The sequence below is a fragment of the Cricetulus griseus genome, chromosome X (genome assembly GCF_003668045.3).
Source record: "Cricetulus griseus strain 17A/GY chromosome X, alternate assembly CriGri-PICRH-1.0, whole genome shotgun sequence".
In the NCBI taxonomy this organism is placed as follows: domain Eukaryota; kingdom Metazoa; phylum Chordata; class Mammalia; order Rodentia; family Cricetidae; genus Cricetulus; species Cricetulus griseus.
Genome location: NC_048604.1, coordinates 15,901,780 through 15,917,951, shown reverse-complemented (window position 1 = coordinate 15,917,951; position 16,172 = coordinate 15,901,780). Strand labels below are relative to the sequence as shown.

General features: G+C 43.6%; 1 protein-coding gene across 1 annotated transcript; it reads right to left on the bottom strand.

Moving 5' to 3' along the window:
* Nucleotides 1-1,533: 1,533 nt before the first annotated feature.
* On the bottom strand, nucleotides 1,534-10,103 carry LOC100768508 (integrator complex subunit 6-like). Its single transcript, XM_027433357.2, has 5 exons — nucleotides 8,818-10,103; nucleotides 6,461-6,619; nucleotides 2,619-2,960; nucleotides 2,163-2,256; nucleotides 1,534-1,793 (listed from the first exon to the last, which is right to left on the bottom strand). Exons 2-5 carry the CDS (start codon nucleotides 6,585-6,587, stop codon nucleotides 1,694-1,696), a joined length of 663 nt encoding a protein of 220 aa, XP_027289158.1. The 5' UTR covers nucleotides 6,588-6,619; nucleotides 8,818-10,103; the 3' UTR covers nucleotides 1,534-1,693.
* Between the last annotated feature and the right edge of the window lie 6,069 nt (nucleotides 10,104-16,172).

Sequence of the window (16,172 nt, the reverse complement as noted above, 5' to 3'; positions counted from 1 at the left end):
CAGGTTGGATATTTCATACTAGCCTGTGAAGATGAACTTCCAAGATCAATCACACTGCTCCTCACAGTCTCCTCACAGGGGAAATGACAGTGACACTATACAAGATACTACATCCCAGAGTGAATATTTGGCTTCCAGGTGGCAGGCCAATGATTTTGGAAACTGACCAAAAGTAGGAGAAGGGCAGATTTGTTCTTACTCTTACACAGAGATTTATTTAAGGCACAGACTTCCTTTCCTAGCCATATTATCAAGAGACTGCCAGCACTCATGGACCTAGGAAATGACTTCCTGACTATTATGGCTCGTTATACAGCAAGGTCATTAAATTGGGAGATTGTATCTAGTGTGCATGTTCTTGACATGCACTGCCTCATTGTGTTTCCTACAACTGGAATAGACTGGTTCGAAATGGAGGTGAAATGATATTTTTTACAGCCTTATTTAGTCTGGGCTAGCCTTGAAACTAGCATTGTTAGCCAATAAACTTCAAAACCTGATCCTCCTGCTTTTCCCTCCGAAACTCTGGGATGACAGGTGTGTGCCAACATTCTTAGCTAAAATGACTATGTTTGAAGAGTTGCCTGTGTTTCTAGCTAATGGCACAGCCTGTGGAATTGGATAGGTAGGTGGCAAGTCTCTCTTTTGCTACCAAGTGTTTGGAGCAGTTTGTATCACAGCCTTGTTTATGTCTTTGATGATGAAGGGAGTAATTTGAGGATCCAACTCCACCTGTTACTCCTAGGGATATAACACTGAACTCGTGTTTCCTATCGTGACAGTTTTAGACACTGTTAGATCACATTTGCAAGAAGATGCCAAAATGGATCCATTGACATGGAAGTGGAAATAAAAAGCTCATCACTATGGAAACCACATCTTTCTCGATCAACAACCATTTGGGGGAGGATTCCATAACTTCTGGAATAATACTTGGTTATCACATGATACTTGAATGCACTCCAAGGGTTAAGGAGGATGGTGTGAAAGGAGTGGAGTCCCTCTTAGTACTCCTGTGCTTTGTCATTAGAGGTGATGGACATTTCAAGAAGCTCATTTTGCCCAGGGCATGGAAAGGCCCATCCCAGATGGTTTGTAAAAAGACTTGGAGATAGCTTACTAAGTCAAGCACCAGGACCTGTTGAGGGGCTATCTCTGAACAATGGGAATAAGAGATGGTTGGGACACCAGGTATAACAGCACACACTTTTTAACCCAGTACTCAACAGACAGAGCCAGGCAGATCGTTGTGAGTTCTACATAGAGAGTTCCAGGACAACCAGAGTTATACAGTGAAGCCCTGTCTCAGAAAACCACCACCAACAAAACAACAATCAAAAAACAAAACCAACCAAACAAAAAACCCAAAAGCAATACTTGGGAAAGTTCTAAATGCCAGAGATGACACTGGTGACTTGCTTCAGAATATAGGCTTGTCATAATATTTACCTGATGAGACAATAACATCACCCAGCAGAGGGGATAGAAAAAAAAAATCAACAAACCAAAAGTTATGCTTTCAAACAAAATGCATAAAGAGAAAGCCCATCTTTTATTCAAAGTAGTTTAAGACAGTTTTCGTAGAGGTAATTATCTTAGCTAATACATAATGGGAGGCTTCAGCATCTCCCTGCTACATTCAGGAACACATTAAAATATATGTTGTATCTTTCTGACCACGGGAATAACAGGATCACACACTTGGGTTTAGATCATTGTTCTTGAGAGAGATTTCTGACATTAACTTTTCCAGTATCTCCTCAAGATAATGTATTAAGTGACGTCTTTTAAATCTGAAAATAAACACAAACATTGTGTAAAAAAATGATACCCAAAGAACCTGTGCAGTAGGAAGTGCTGTGCGACCCAAAGCAGGGGCTCACCCATTGTGGGAATAGTCAGTACATCCCAGGTACAGGTGTTCTAGGCAATATGAAGGTTGTCTACTGAGGATCAGTGCCCAGCTCAAGACTACCCTGACAAAGGAGGGTTGAGTAGGCCCGGAAGGATGTGTCCAACGCGAGTGACATCAACCTAAATGTCTACACAACCAGCCTTAACTATAAAGTTGGGGCCAGGGACTGAGAAACTCCAAGCAGGTGCTGTTCTCCACCCCTCACCCAACCACTGTGTGAAGATGTATGGTCCTGCTGTGCACCTACCTTGCCGCTTCCTTGATGGTAAACTCAATAAACTGTTTCCGGACTTCCAGAGGTCCCTGTACTTCTTCAAGCAGCTTGAAAATCCTTCCATATTCTGGAGAGAATGTAAGCATACTTGAGTATTTCTCAGAAATGAAGAAATGGGACTGGATCTCTGGGGATCTGTGTGTACCTCAGTAATATGCTTTATGGTCAAGAATGCTAAACGGTGGGTATGTGTTCTAAATGCCTCTGCACAGAGATGGACACAATCCTTATGAGCAACGACCAAGCAACATTACAAATAAAAGATGGAGTCTCCTGAGATGTTTCAGTGAAGAGTGACTGTAGTCAATTATACAGAAAACCTTGGTGGTGGCAAAGGCTCTCTCTCCTGAGGCAGTTTCAGGTTATTCTAATCATACAACTAGAAACACCTGCCTTGTCTGTGTTACTAACCATTTTTTGAGTACTTACGGCGCCCATAGCGTCGGATTTCTGTCCTCAGAGCATGTTTTATTTCATAATTAGTGATAGTTGAGTTCCGTGGGGACACAGAGGGGCCAGCTTCTGATGAAGGTGTTGCTGGTGCATTAGCAGTGCTTGCAGAGTCGTCACAGCTAACACTTCCCCCTGCAACTGTGACATCATCTTTGCGGTGAAGAGAGTCCTCAGTCAGAGAACCTTGTGGACTGGGGAGAATGGCTTCTCCTGCCGCAGGATTAAGCTGGTTTTGATCATATTCTTTCAGGTAGACTTCAGGTGACTTGGAATCACCCTCCATCATCCCCACCTGGGCTTTCTGGATGACAGTAGCACCTGGAAAGCAAAGTAGCAAATGGAGCTTTGAAGTGGGTGAGTCCAATGGCTCCACATAGGCATCTCTGTGCTCCTCAGGACCTAAACTTATTGCAGAGGAGGAGAGTACACCAGAGGAAAATCTCAACCATGACAAACTGACCCCACGGTAAAGTATAGAAGAACGCAACCTCATACCTGAGGCTCCATGATCATATGCACTAACTAGTTGGACAGGTCAATGAAGAAACAACATACGTCCCTGGCACTCTCATCTTTGTGTCATATTGATATACTTTACAAGTTGAAAAGCGAAAGATGTCACAGATGTCAAAATGTTAGGTGCACACCTTCACAAAAAAATTGCATCTATAGGTGACTGCTCATCACTTCAGTGTCAAGGTGAATTCTTTTTCCTCTCCCTCTGACACCTCTGTGTCAAATTCATTCATGTTCTGTTGTGCCCAGAATTTGCCAGGTGCTAGTAGGGATCATCTGTGAATATGGAAGACAGTAATGTCCCCCTGCTCTGAAGGAATTTACAGTGTCATGGAGACATCGGAGAGAAACCACACACTCGACTATCCTCATGTAGGGGAAGAAGTCAACAGAAATGTGAGAGAAAGCAGCAGAGATGCTCACAGGGCCACTAGCTTGGTGCTCCCCATTGGAGGGGTCCCTAAGCAAAATGGAGGAGACTGCACAGATGCCAGCGTGTAGTGTGAGCCAGGGAGAGGGGCATAAGCATTGTGTGGTAAATAATAGAGTATAAAGGTGCCTAGGTACAAATGGATGGAACTAGAAGAAACCATCCTGAGTGAGGTAAACCAGTCACAAAAAGACAAACATGGTATTAATCACTCATATATGAATTTTAGACATAGAGCAAAGGATTACCAGCCTATAATCTTCACCAAAGAAACTAGGAAACATGAAGTACTCTAAGGGATAAATGGTCCCCAGGAATGGGAAGTGGCATGAACTCCTGAGCTAATTGGGAGCATGAGGGTAGGGGAGAGGGAGCTGCCACAATAAGAGTATGAGAAGAGGAGTAGAGGAGAGGAAATGGAGGGGCAGAAATATTGAGTAGGAGGAAGAATAGAGGAGAGAGAGCAGGATGAGAGATACCATATCAGAGGGAGCCAGTATAGGTTCAAGAAGAGATCTGGAGCTAGGGAGATCTCCAGAGACCTACAAGGATGACACAATCTGACAATCCAGGCAATTGTGAAGAGGATAACCTAAAAGCCCTTCCCCTAGAATGAGATTGATGACTACTCTTTATGCCATCCTAGAGCCCTCATCCAGTGGCTGATGGAAGCAGAGACAGACTTCCACAGATATACACTGAGCTGAAATCGGGAATTTAGTTGAAGAGAGGGAGGAATGAAGAGCAAAGGGGTCTGTACCAGGTTGGAGAAACCCACAGGAACAGTTGGCCTGAACAAGGGAGAGCACATCGACCCCAGATGCTGTCTGGGAGGCCAGTACAAGACTGATCCAGACCCCTGAACATGGATGTCAATAAGGAGGCCTCTGCACTCCAGGGAGCCTCTGGTGGTGGATTAGTATTTTTCCCTGGTGTAAGAAGGGACTTTGAGAGCCCATCCCACGTGAAGGGTTACACTCTGGCCCTGGACACATGGGGAAGGGCCCAGGACCAGCACAGGAAGATTTGGTGGACTTTGCAGAGCCCCCGTTGAGGGCCCTACCCTGCCTGGGGAGTGGTGGGTGGATGGGGTGGGGGTAGGCTGGGGGTGGGGGAGGAGGAGTGGGGGTGAGGGGAGGGAGAGGGAGAAGGGACTTACATGTGAAACAAGCTTGTTCCCTAACGTGAACTAAAAAAAAAAGGTGCCTAGGTAGATGGTGGGAATGGGTTACACGGAGCCTGGTGGACCCGGGACAGTAGTCAGCTTGTATCTTGCATGCTTGCTAGCACATGGGTTTTGTTTCAGGATGAATGTGGCCTACTATATTTACCTACTGATAGCCTTACCCTGGCTGCAGGGCTGAGAGACACTGTTAGGAAGTGGGTACAGATGGAATGGAGACCGAGCAGAAATCACCTATCTGTGGGAATTAATCTTGGCAGTGTGAACTAGACTCAAATGGCCCGAGATAGGAAATATTTCTTGATTAAGCAGGAGAAGAAAATAAAGGGCAGGAAACCCACAGAGAAAGGCTTCCCCAATAAAAAACAGATAACGGAGATTAGATATCCCAGGAAGTTGAGGCTGAGGAGGTGACTCAGTGGTTAAGAATACTGACCACCCAAGAATAGAGGAGAGCAAGAAAAGAGATACCATAATAGAGGGAGCCATTATAGGTTTAAAGAGAAATCTGGCACTAGTGATGTGTCCAGACATCCACAAGGTTGACCCCAACTAACAATCTAAGCAATAGTGGAGAGGCTACCTTAAATACCCTTCCCTGATAATGAGATTGATGACTACCTTATATGCCATCCTAGAGCCTTCATCTAGTAACTGGTAGAAGCAGAAGCAGACACCCACAGTTAAACACTGAGCTGAACTCCTGGAATCCAGTTTCAGAGAGGGTGGAGTGATGGGCAAAGGGGTCAAGACAGGCTGGAGAAACCCACAGAAACAGCTGACCTGAACAAGGGGGAGCTCAGGGACCCCAGACTGATGTCTGGGAAACCAGCATAGGACTATTCCAGAGCCCCTGAACGTAGGTGTCAGTTAGGAGGCCTAGGCAATCTATGGGGCCTCTGGTAGTAGATCAGTATTTATCCCTAGCATACGAATGAACTTTGGGAGCCCTCTCCACATAGAGGATACTCTCTCAGCCTAGACACACTGGGGAGTCTAGGCCCTGCTCCAAATGATTTGACAGATTTTGAAGATCTCCCATGTAAAGCCTCACTGTTCCTGGGGAGCATATAGGGAATGGGATAGGGGGTCGATGGGGGCCAGGGGAGGAGTGGAGGGAGTGGTAACTGGGATTTACATGTAAAACAAGCTGGTTTCTAATTTAAATTTAAAAAGAACACTGGCCACCCTTCCAGAGGACCCAGGTTTGAGTCCCAGTACTCACATTGCTGCTCACAACCATCTGCAGCTCCAATCCCAGGGGATCCCATGCCATCTTCTGGCTTTTGTGGGCAACAGGTGCATACATAGGGCATAGATACACATGCAGGCATAGCATCCACACACATAAAAGAAAATAAGAAGTCCCAGACAGTTGTCATTAATGAAGTGGCGGGTGTCTACATCAGAAGCTGCCGAGCAGCGAATGTCAGTGTCATCGCAGACGGCTGATGTTCACGACAGTTTGTGTGGTGTGGAGGACTCAGAAGGCATTACAATACGGAGGGAAGGAGAGAACAGGGGAAGGAGGAGCACAGCCAGGTGGGAAGAACATCTGCCCCTCTTCGATCTTGTCCTATGATAGCTGTTGCTCTCCCTGCAGCAACTCCCAGCACTTTCATTGGTTCATGCGCTTTCGTCAGCGTATAAATATGCTTGTATCTGTCTACTCAACAGTGATGTATTTACCTTCGCCCTTCGCCTTGGCAGAAGCTTGAAGAGATTTGTTTGACACCATGTCCATGGTGTACCTTTTCTTTGGTGATGGACCCATGGCTTCTCCTTCTGCAACAGGCCTAACTTTTTGTTTAAGCATTGTGTGGCGCTCCCTTTTCCAGGCTTCTTGCCCTAGAAAACAGCAATGAAAATATACTATTTCCTGGGTCTACTGGTGCACATATTTAATCCCAGAGCTCAGTAGAGGCGGGTGGATCTTTGTGAGTTCTAGGCCAGCCTGGTCTACATAGTGAATTCCAGGACACCTGAGGCTATGTAGGAAGACCCTGTGAAAAGAAAAAAAAAGAAGAAAGAAAGAAGGAAGGAAAGAAAGGCAAAAACATAATGTTTAACAAACTGCAACGACCACAACATTGAAAACATAGGACATGTATGAGATAAGATGGATAGGAAGTTTCCTCCAAGTGACTCTGAAAAAAAGAAGAGTCGGGAAAACATGGAAATCCAATAATTGAGGAAAAACAAATTCGGTTAAATCTAAAAATACCAAAATGTTTCAAATGGACAAAGAATTCTACCGTACAGTTTTAGAAATTATCCCTAGGCTTAAAGAAGCAATTAAGAAGTGAGTTCATGAAGTAGATGAAAAAATGGCAAATGCCAGGCCTTGGTGGCACACGCCTTTAATCCCAGCACTCGGGAGGCAGAGGCAGGCAGATCTCTGTGAGTTCGAGGCCAGCCTGGTCTACAGAGTGAGTGCCAGGATAGGCTCCAAAGCTACACAGAGAAACCCTGTCTCAAAAAACAAAAAAAAAGGCAATTGAAATAGAGATCCTGGGGAGACAGAGGCAAACAGAAACCTTGGAAATGCAAAGGTCGATGCATCAAAGAAAACATTTAACAGACAGCAACTAGTGCAGTGATTCTCAACCTGTGTGGTTGGGACTCAAACCACCCTTTCACATGAGTCTCCTAAGACCATCAGAAAACACAGATATTTCCTTATGATTCATAACAGCAGCAAAGTTACAGTCATACAGTAGCAACAAAAATAGTTTTAGGGTTGTGGGTCACTACAACGTGAGGAACTGTGTTAAAGGGTCGCAGGATTAGGAAGGTTGAAAAGCACTTCTGTAGATCAATCATAACAAAGATTCCAGAAATTAAAGACAAGATTAAGGAATTATTACTTTCACATAGCAAACAAACAACAACAGCAGCGAAAGCCCCACAGCAATCATGACTACAACTTGCAGGAATGCTGGGACATGCTGAGGAGACCAATCCTCTGAAATTTTGCCTTAAGAAGGAACCAGGTTACAGTCTAAGCTCATAAGCTATTCCATGGAAATCCCGCAGAAAATCCCCCAAATCATGGAAAACATGTGGCTATGCAAGTAAAGGAGGAACTTGGAGCTAGACATGACCAGAGAAGCGCCTCTCCATGTCACCTCACAGTTCTAATATGGAGCAGAACAAAGAAAAAAAAACTGGAATCTGCATGACAGAAGATCCAAGTTAGGCACAAAGGCAAACCCATCAGGGCATCAAGGGACTTCTTTGTAGAAATTCTAATTGACGAGAACCACAGGCTGACATCTTTTAAACCTTAAACATCAGTAATTGTCAGCCCAGATTACTATGCCAAGTAGATTTATCCTTTAAAATCAGGAGAAATGAAGTCCTCCCATGATCGGCTTGAACTAAAACAATCCACCACTACCCAGACATCCTGAAAGAAGACAGTAAGGAAAGAATACTACACACAGAAGAAAAAGATTCACAGCAGCATGAGAGTGTGGGGAAGAAAAAAGTTATCATTAAAGAATAGAAAGACAAACAGCAATTTTGAAAGGGGCTAACATTTTTACCTCAGTGAACACACAAAGCTTTAAGATGAACAAAGAAGAAATCGGTACATACCTTGCAGTGATCTCTCTGAATATAAATGTTAACTCTCCAGGAAATATGCAGCCTGAGGGTTGGGGAGACAGCTTGGTGTGTAAAGTGGCTGCTGAGCCAGCACGTGTACCTTAGAAACCGTCAGGTACAATGGCATGCATATGTAACCTCAACACCGGAAGCCAGAGTGGCAGAAACAGGACAGTCCCCGGGGCTAGTTGGCGGGCTGGTCTAGCCAGATCAGTAAGGTCCATGTCCACTGGGAGACTCTGTCTTTAAAAAACTAAGGTAGAAGGCACTAGAGGAAGACACCTGACGTCATTCCCTGGCCTCTGCATGCACAGACATGCATAGGTGAAGACACCTGATAAAAATGTGCAAGCACTAAAAATAAGCAGAATTGAGAAATGATAAGAAAAAAAAGAAAAAAACAAGATTCAACCGTGTCCCGTCTCCAAGAAACTTACCTCCTTGTCAAAGATTAAAAGACAGCACGTGAAAGTTTGGAATATTGTCTTTCCAGGCAAACAGAATCTTCATATAAGCAAAAGCAGCTCTACTCCTATCTGGAAAAGCTGACTTCAAGACGAAAACTGTAAGGAGAGATAAAGAAGGTCACTGCATCTTAATAAAGAGAACAATCCATCAAAAGATTTAATAATTGGAAGTACACATGGCAAATGTTGGAGGGATGATACAAGAGACTTCATGGAGTGCTGTGGACCAATAGTGAGCCCACATTTGAGTTCCCTGCTCCTCTCCCCTTATCTTTCATCTGTCTGTCTGGAGTTTCTGATCTGGGGCCTGACTGTGGTCTGTCTGCCGCATGTATGGTGTCTGACTGTCCCTAACAAAGGGCTTTGCTCTGTATTTATTTAAAAGCACAGAAAACATAGTAGGGGGAAGGAATGAGAAATTCTTTTCTACAGAAATCTTTAACCGAGTTTTGCAAGGGAAGAAATTACTTTACTGACCCATGATAGCGTTCAAAACTGCAGAGAGATGTTATCAACCTAGAATATCCACATGCTGCTTCCAACATTTACGGGACATTTGTCATGTAAGGTTGCTTTGAACTTGTTAGCTGCTTTCAGCATATGATTCCCACAACATACACACATACATTATCTACATCATCCTTGATAAGGGGCACAGAAGCATACATACTTTAATATTAACGCTGTACATGTCGCTTAGGTAGTAAAAGCTGATGGCATGGAAAATCCAGTTCATAGGAATGTTGGTTACGTTGTTTTCTCACACTCAAGTTAAACTGAGTGTTTAAGTTAAGCTCAAGTTAAGCTGAGTTCACACTAGAAGAGCAGTTTATATATGTAGTTTTAAATAATCTCAAGACATAGCATCAACTTGGTTAGAAGATCTGGGAAAAGTTCAGTATCTTGAGGCAAGAGGTATTTTCTATAAAAACTGTTCCCACATTGGTACAATCGGTTTCATCGCTCAAGAAGTACTGGTCATGACGAGAGATCTGGATACAAGAAGAATGACTGACTTCAACACCACATTTCATCAATTAATAGACCATGGGTCTGCAGCATAGCTCAACTAATACAAAGTCATTGTGGTGGAAGGAGAGAACAAACTCCCAACTTCTACACATTCAATGTGAATATCAGTAAGTAGCAATTCACAAAATCCAAATTCAGAAATCAGTAGCTTTGTTACACACTGATAATAGAGTGAAAATGAAGTCAAGGAAACAGTTCCATTTCAATAGTCTCTATACACACCTAGGCATAAACCTCGCCAAAGGAATAACAGAGTTCTACCATGAAAACTAGAAAAGACTGAAAAGATAAATTTAAGAAAATGCTAGCTGGAGAGATGGCTCAGTGGTTAAGAGCATTGGCTGCTCATCCAGAGATGCAAGGTTCAAATCTCAGCACTACATGTTGGCTCACAGCCTTCTGTAACTTCAGTTCCAGAGGATCCAACATGTTCTTCTGACCTCTACAGGCAGCAGAACGGACACACATGTGGTGCACAAACACTCATATACAGAAAAGAAATAATAAATTAATAAAATATTCAAAAGAAATGCTAGAAGATGGAAAGACTTCTCATGTGCATGGGTTAGTTGGCAGATATCATGTTGGTAAATTTGCCATATTACCTAAAGTGATGGACAAGTTCAATGTCACTCCCCCACCCAAATTTCAGTGACACCATTCACAAAACTAAAAAGAACTACAAAAATCTAGATGGAAGCCCAAGGCACCAAATAATAATAGTATCAATCCTCACTAAACAAGAGCAATACTGGAGGCATCACAATCCCTAAATTCTAATTCTACTACAGAATCACAGAGACAAAACATCTTGTGCTGGCACCAGAGGGAGAGAGACATGGAGGGGAGGCAAGATGGGGGGAGAGAGAGAAATAAGAAGACAGAGACTGAGAGAAAAACAGGAGAGAAGAGAGGAGATGAAAGACAGAGACACAATGAAACAGAATAGAGGACCCAAGAAATAAGACCAATAAATAGAACTATTTCTCAGCAAAGGTGCCAAGATACATGATGGAGGAATGGAAGCCTCTTCACCAGGTGGTGCTTGACAAGCTGAGTATCCACACGTACAAGACTCAAACCAGACAGACTGAAACTCAAAATGGATTAAACTATGACCTGAAACCCTGAGACTGCTACAGGCAAACAGGAATAACACCTCAAGATATAAACACAAGGACCTTTCAAATATGATCTCACTAAGTCAGGGGAGAAAAAAGAACTGGCAGATGGTGTTGCATCCACCTGGAAAGCTGTGTGCAGCAAAGCAAACAATTACGGAGAGAAGACATGGGACACAAGCTGGCGTCATGGATGCTGAGTGTAACCTAGTTTGGAGACAGAGGGAGGATTGCTGCAAGTTTGAAGCCAGTCTAGGCTAGAATGACACCCGGACTCCAAAGCAAATCAAAATAAAACGAAAGAAAATAGAACCATGGGAACAGACATGGTAAAGTGGGAGGAGGTAAATGCTATGAAAAAAACTTCACTTCGGTTTAAAATCAGAGATAAAATAGAATGTAATAAAATTCCCACGGAACAGAATAGCTGAATGTTTTTGCATTTGGTAAGATTCATCGGAACAAAAATTGAAACCTTTGTATCCACAGGCTTCTGGTAAGGAGTCTTCCCTAACATTTGGGCGTGGAAAAAATGTGTTACACAAATTATTTCATAAAACAGAAAAAAGCAGAAAAGTTTCTGTTTTGTGAAGCCAGCAGAAGCTGATACCAACCTACAAGATGTAGTGTGTGTGTGTGTGTGTGTGTGTGTGTACAAGTGTGATACATGTGTGAAGGTCAGAGGACAACTTGTGGGTTCTACCAGGTGAGTTCCACCACATGGGTACCAGAGATTAAAATGAAGTCATCAGCCTTGGCAGCACGCACCTTTAATCCTGACCCATCTTGCTGGCCCTGAGATGAACATCTTAAATAAAAGATTATCAAACAAAAACCAAAGGTGGGTGGAAACCACGCAGCATGTCACCTACAGTTCAATGCAGAAAGGCAAGGCTGCTTTAACCCCAATCAATTTTAAGCGCAGGAAAGAGTCAGGGAAATAGCAAGTCATTTTAAGTTCAAATCCTCTTGTGATCTGAAAGGAACAGCAACTGACAATACAAAAACAGCTCCTGTAACCTAGTGAAGTGTTTCTATCAGATACGAAATTACCTGTTTTTTTCTCTCCTATGACAGTCTAGATTTTATCACTATGTGTGCACAGCAGGAAGCAGCAGCAGGCCCTTTTGGACGGAAGAAGTCCAGGAGCAGAGGGAGGAAGAAGGGACAGCAGCTGGGATGGCCAGTGAACATGAGCACAGTGCAATGATGCAGGAGGGATGGGATCTTGATGACACCAGATATTATGATGCGGTCTAGCCTAACAAGTAATACTAAAGTATAGGCAGGGCATGGTAGTGCAGGCCTTCAATCCCAGTGCACAGGAGCAGAGGTAGGAGAATCTCTATGAGTTTGAGGCCAGCCTGATCTTTATAGTGGGCTCCAGGACAACCAGGACCATATAGATTATCTCAAACCTCTCTCTGCCTCAAAAAAACCAACCAAGCAAATAAATAGATAATACATCAAACAAACAAACAAACAAAAGCCCTACTCTATGGCAATGTCAAAATTCACTTAAAAATAATAAGCATTTTCTCCCTAAAATCTTAAAACAAGTCAAAGATGAGTGAATACTCTACCCAATAACATGTTAGACATCTTGATACTGTGGCAGAAAGGCTGGAAAGGAATAGTGGGAGTGTCATTACCTACAGATGACATTCCTATATAGAGACAGCATTTACAATGATATAAAACAAGGGCTGGAGAGATAGTTCAGCAGTTAAGAGCACTGGCTGCTCTTGCAGAGGACCTGGGTTCAATTCCCAGCACCCACATGGCAGCTCACAGCTGTCTGTAACTCCAGTTCCAAGAGCTCCTACACCCTCACACAGACATACTTAAAGGCAAAAAACCAACCAAAACAAAAACCCTACCAATGCACATAAAAGAAGTAAACGCTAAAAAAATTAATAAAATGTTTAAAATGATGTAAATCCCAGGGGTAAAAAGATGGCTCAGAGTAAAGAGCATGTACTTGTCTTCCAGAGGACTCAAGTTCAATCCCCAACATTTACATTTGGTTGTTCACAACCATCTGTAAGTCCAGCTCCAGGGGGATCCTCTGGCCTCAGTGGGAAACTGCACTTCCATGCACATATTCACACAGACACATAATTAAAAGTAATACATTTTTTAAAAAAAATAAAATTATATAAAGCCAAGGCTAGAGAGGTTGGCTCAGTGGTTAAGAATGCTCTTGTAGAGGGCCCATGTTATGACTCTTAGCTCCAAAGCATCTGACTCTGTCTTCTGGCATATGTGGGGAATAAGCACACACACACACACACACACACACACACACACACACACACACACACACACAAATATCAAATACACAAAATTCAAAAAAATCATTGCAGTTATTAAGTGACAATAACCAAGTTTCTGGACTGAGGGACAAGAATCACAAGCCACCTGTACTTCTGTATAGTAAACACAAAAATGAGTAAATACAATTCCAAGTAGCAATGCAGTGTGCCCTAAGCCTTTACCACTTAGAAATATAATGACGGATATGCTAATACAGTCCCTAGAAAGTATGTCACACTTAGAGAACTTAGAGACTGCAATAAATGGACATGAGCAATGTGTCTGTGGGGTGGATGTCTTCTATTAGAAGTCAATAGCACAGATAGCTGTGGTAGTACACACCTCAGAGGCAGGTGGATCTCTGAGAATTCAAGCCTAGCTGTGTCTACAAATGGGTTCCAGGCTACCAAGGTTACACAGTGAAATCCTCTCTTAAAAACAAACAACAACTAAACAAAAACCACCTTGTTCGCAACATTTCCTCCCAAAAGGATGATAATGTCATTCAAAATCCTGCTATGTTATTTTTTTTTTGAAAAAATGGCAACCTGATAATAGAATGTGTGTGAATATGAAGTTGAGGCTCTCGAAACAGTCTTCAAGCAAAACAACTAAATCAGAAGACATATTGCTGGATAGCGGTTTCAGTCTACAGAGCAAAGAATATGATTCAAAGAATATGGCACTGCAGCAAGGATGGCCAGACAGCAGTGGGAAAGAACAGACGGTCTGGAAACAAGCATAGAAAGCAAATCTTTTCATGGCACTAGGCTCAGCAAACCACTAGAGACAAGGAAAAATTAGGCCTTGGAGATGAGAAATAAGACCTGTGATATAGATAGTTGTGAATGTCCTTTATTATTCCCTTTCCCCATCCCCCATCTCCTTTTCTTCCCCTCTTCACTTCTGCCTTGTCCCCCCCGCTTTCTGACTCACCCCCTCCTGCCCACCTCCTTCCCTTCTTCTTCTTCCCTTTCCCTCCTCCCTCCTGCTCCCCAATCCTTTTAGCTTTGGGGTTACAGGTGCCTGCAGCTGTGTGAGCTTTTTCTGTGTGTGCTGGAGATTTGAACTTAGGACCTGTATCCCCCTTATCCCTCCATCCTCCTCCCACCATCCCCCTCTCCTCTCCACCACACATGTGTCCCAGACACATAAGCAGAGGTCAGAAAAGCACTCAAGTATCCTATTATCTGCCTCCCCTTTCAGCTCCTATCAAGGAAAAGCTTTTCACATTTGCTGCTGGATAACTGAGGAAAATCCCTAAGGATTCTTGGTCATCTGGGCCTGGGAAGGGTTAATCAAAAAGAACCCAACTTTGGTGTAGATACTTAGACCTGAAGGTTCATTCTCCATCTTCAAAAATGGCAGAGGGGACTTGGACAAGCTGGCTGAAAAGAACCCTCATGTGCATGAAAGAAGAGGGTAAAGGAAAGATGCCACCCCCCAGGGTAACATGAAGTTCTGCCCCCATCCAGGTTTGATAAGAATACACCAGAGAGGCCTCCACTGTACTGTAGTTGCTGGCTGTGGAGAGAGACTTCCCACAGAGTGCCATCTATGTCTACAACACCAGTTCCCAATGATTCTTTTGAGATTTTCAATGTCTACAAATGAAACTTTGAGTCAGCCAGCTAGGAAAAAAGAGCACTGGACAGTCACCTTGCTAAGTGCAAAGGGAGTATGAAGTTGTTACTAAAAGGTCATAAGAATGGATGCAGAGACACCCACAGATATACACAGAACTGAACTCTGGAACCCAGTTGTAGAGAGGGAGGAATGAAGATCAGAGGGGTCGGTACCAGGCTGGTGAAACCCACAGAAACAGCTGGCTTGAACAAGGGGGAGCACATGGACCCCAGACTGCTGTCTGGGAGGCCAGCACAGGACTGATCCAGACCCCTGAACATGGATGTCAGTGAGGAGGCCTCTGCACTCTATGGGGCCCCTGGTAGTGGTTAGTATTTTCCCTGATGTAAGAAGGGACTTTGAGAGCCCATCCCACGTGAAGTGATGCCTGGACACATGAGGGAAGGCCTAGGCCTTTCCCAGGATTATGTTGTGGAATTTGGGGAACCTCCGTGGAGGGCCCTACCCTCCATGGGGAGCGGAGCGGGGAGGGGGCCTAGTGGGAGGCTGGGGGGAGGGTTGGGGGGAGGAAGAAGGGATTGACATATGAAATTATAATTTTGTAAAAATTAAACAAAAAAAGAAAAAGTGGATGCAGAAAAAAATAATAATTGTGGCCAGCAGGGGCTCGTCAGTAAAGGTGCTTGTGTCAAGCCTGAGACCATAAATTAAATTCTGACATGATGGAAAGAGAAAAGCTGTGGCCCCAGGTTGTTCTCTGTGGTGGTTTGAATGAGAATGGCACCTATAGGCTCATATATTTGAATGCTGGGTCATCAGGGAGTGGAACTGTTTGAGAAGGATTAGCAGGATTGGGAGGTGGAGTCTTGCTGGAGTAGGTGTGGCCTTGTTGAAGGAAGTATGTCACTGGAGATGAACTTTGAGGTTTTAAAAGCCCATGCCAGGTCCTGTCTGTCTGTCTGTCTGTCTGTCTGTCTCTTTCTCTCTTTCTTTCTCTCCTGGTGCTCCTTCTTCCTCAAGCTGTTCATTTCGCATTTTTGCTTGCACACCTTGAACCTTTTCATTATAGATATGTGCAGAATGTGACCACTAAGGACCTTGTGACACAGTCAATGCTAGGATTTCTTGGAGTCTTTTCTGCCACTGCCATTAATCCAAAACTCTTCCATTTAGTCTCAGGCAGATAGATATTTAGGACGAGGGCAAAAAGCAGCCACATTCTTTGCCAAAATATGACAAGAATGATCTCTAGGACACTTGTTAACATTC

Bases quoted from the DNA above. Each gene is read 5' to 3' on its own strand.
- LOC100768508 (XM_027433357.2), bottom strand. From the start codon at position 6,587: ATGCTTAAACAAAAAGTTAGGCCTGTTGCAGAAGGAGAAGCCATGGGT. The intron at 2,961-6,460 runs GTAAATACATCA...TTTGCTTTCCAG, and splicing joins TGCCAAGGCGAAGGGCGAAG to GTGCTACTGTCATCCAGAAA. The intron at 1,794-2,162 runs GTAGGTGCACAG...GTTTATTTTCAG, and splicing joins ACCATCAAGGAAGCGGCAAG to ATTTAAAAGACGTCACTTAA.